Source organism: Uloborus diversus, chromosome 9, assembly GCF_026930045.1.
Source record: "Uloborus diversus isolate 005 chromosome 9, Udiv.v.3.1, whole genome shotgun sequence".
Classification (NCBI taxonomy): Eukaryota; Metazoa; Arthropoda; class Arachnida; order Araneae; family Uloboridae; genus Uloborus; species Uloborus diversus.
Window position 1 is genome coordinate 33,897,577 of NC_072739.1, and position 1,276 is coordinate 33,898,852.

Genomic DNA, 1,276 nt, shown 5'->3' on the forward strand with positions numbered 1-1,276 from the left:
ATTGAAGAGTGCTTGAAAAATTGTAAAAAATCAGCATTATTTGCTTCTACATTTTATCAGCTAATTTTTCTTCCATTTTTTTCTTTTTCAAATTACAAAAATTGCGTCCACCGGAGCACGAAAAAGAGGATAGTTGTGAAAAAAAATACAAAAGCATGATGTAGCTTTAAAGTAAGTGCTAAAATATCGTAGATTATATACATAAAAAGAAATCAAATTGTTTTGTTATAAGTTAATAATAAACGTATTCTTCAGGCTGAAGAATTTAATTCTAGCACAGCTGTGTCAATCGAGCAGTTTCGTTGAAGAGATTCGACAACAGTCAAGAAAAGAAGTACAGGTTGAAGATTTTATTGAAGAGTGCTTGTGAAAAATAGTAAGAAAACAGCATTATTTGCTTCTACATTTTATCAGCTAATTTTTCTTCCATTTTTTTCTTTCTCAAATTAGAAAAAACAAAAATTGCGTCCACAGGAGCAGGAAAAAGAGTATAGTTATGAAAAAATACAAATGCATGATGCTGCTTTAAAGTAAGTGTTTAAAGTAAAGTGTGTAAATTAATTTCCACATTATCAGAGCTATCTACAATAAATAAGAATGTTAAAATCATGAATTCTTAAACATGGAAGCTATTTTGCAGTACTATCTACAAATGAATCACAAGTCTGATGTGCATTACAGAACTTTAAAAACCAAAAGATCAACACATATTTTGAAAAAAGATTTTTTTAAAAGTTACAAATCATGTAATTTATTTACCTAATGTATCGGATACAATAATTATGAAAACAAGACAAGTAGGTTTTAAGAAAATCATTATGATTTCAATTGTAGACACTATTTCTCCTGGCTTAATGCATTTAGGAATACAATTATTTTATCAAAGAAAAAAAATTAAAAGCCTCAGTATGAAAATACTCTTAACATATTTTAATTATGCAGACTCATAAAAGTTAATGTTTATTGATTCTTCCACCATTCATACATGAGACTATTTTATTATATTGAGATAAACTTTTTTTTTTTAAAAAAAAAAGGTGAAAATTTGGCATTACAGTAGAGAACCAATTATCCGGGAAGTTCGGGACCATCGCTATCCCGGATATCTGAATTTCATGGTTTTCTGTATCGCTAAAAAGCGCTATTGGCCGATTGTTTAGAAAACTTTAAATTACTATATTATATATATATATATATATATATATATATATATATATATCTTATATATATATATATATATATATATATATATATATATATATATATATATATATAT

At 26.0% G+C, this 1,276-nt stretch overlaps 1 protein-coding gene across 1 annotated transcript in view; it reads left to right on the top strand.

Annotated features, from left to right (window-relative positions):
- Positions 1–370, top strand: part of LOC129230148 (nidogen-2-like) — a 42,796-nt gene extending 42,426 nt beyond the window's left edge. The window contains exon 13 of the mRNA XM_054864550.1: positions 256–370. Coding sequence (XP_054720525.1) covers positions 256–370 — 115 coding nt within the window. The remainder of the gene's footprint in view (positions 1–255) is intronic.
- The last annotated feature ends 906 nt before the right edge of the window (positions 371–1,276 follow it).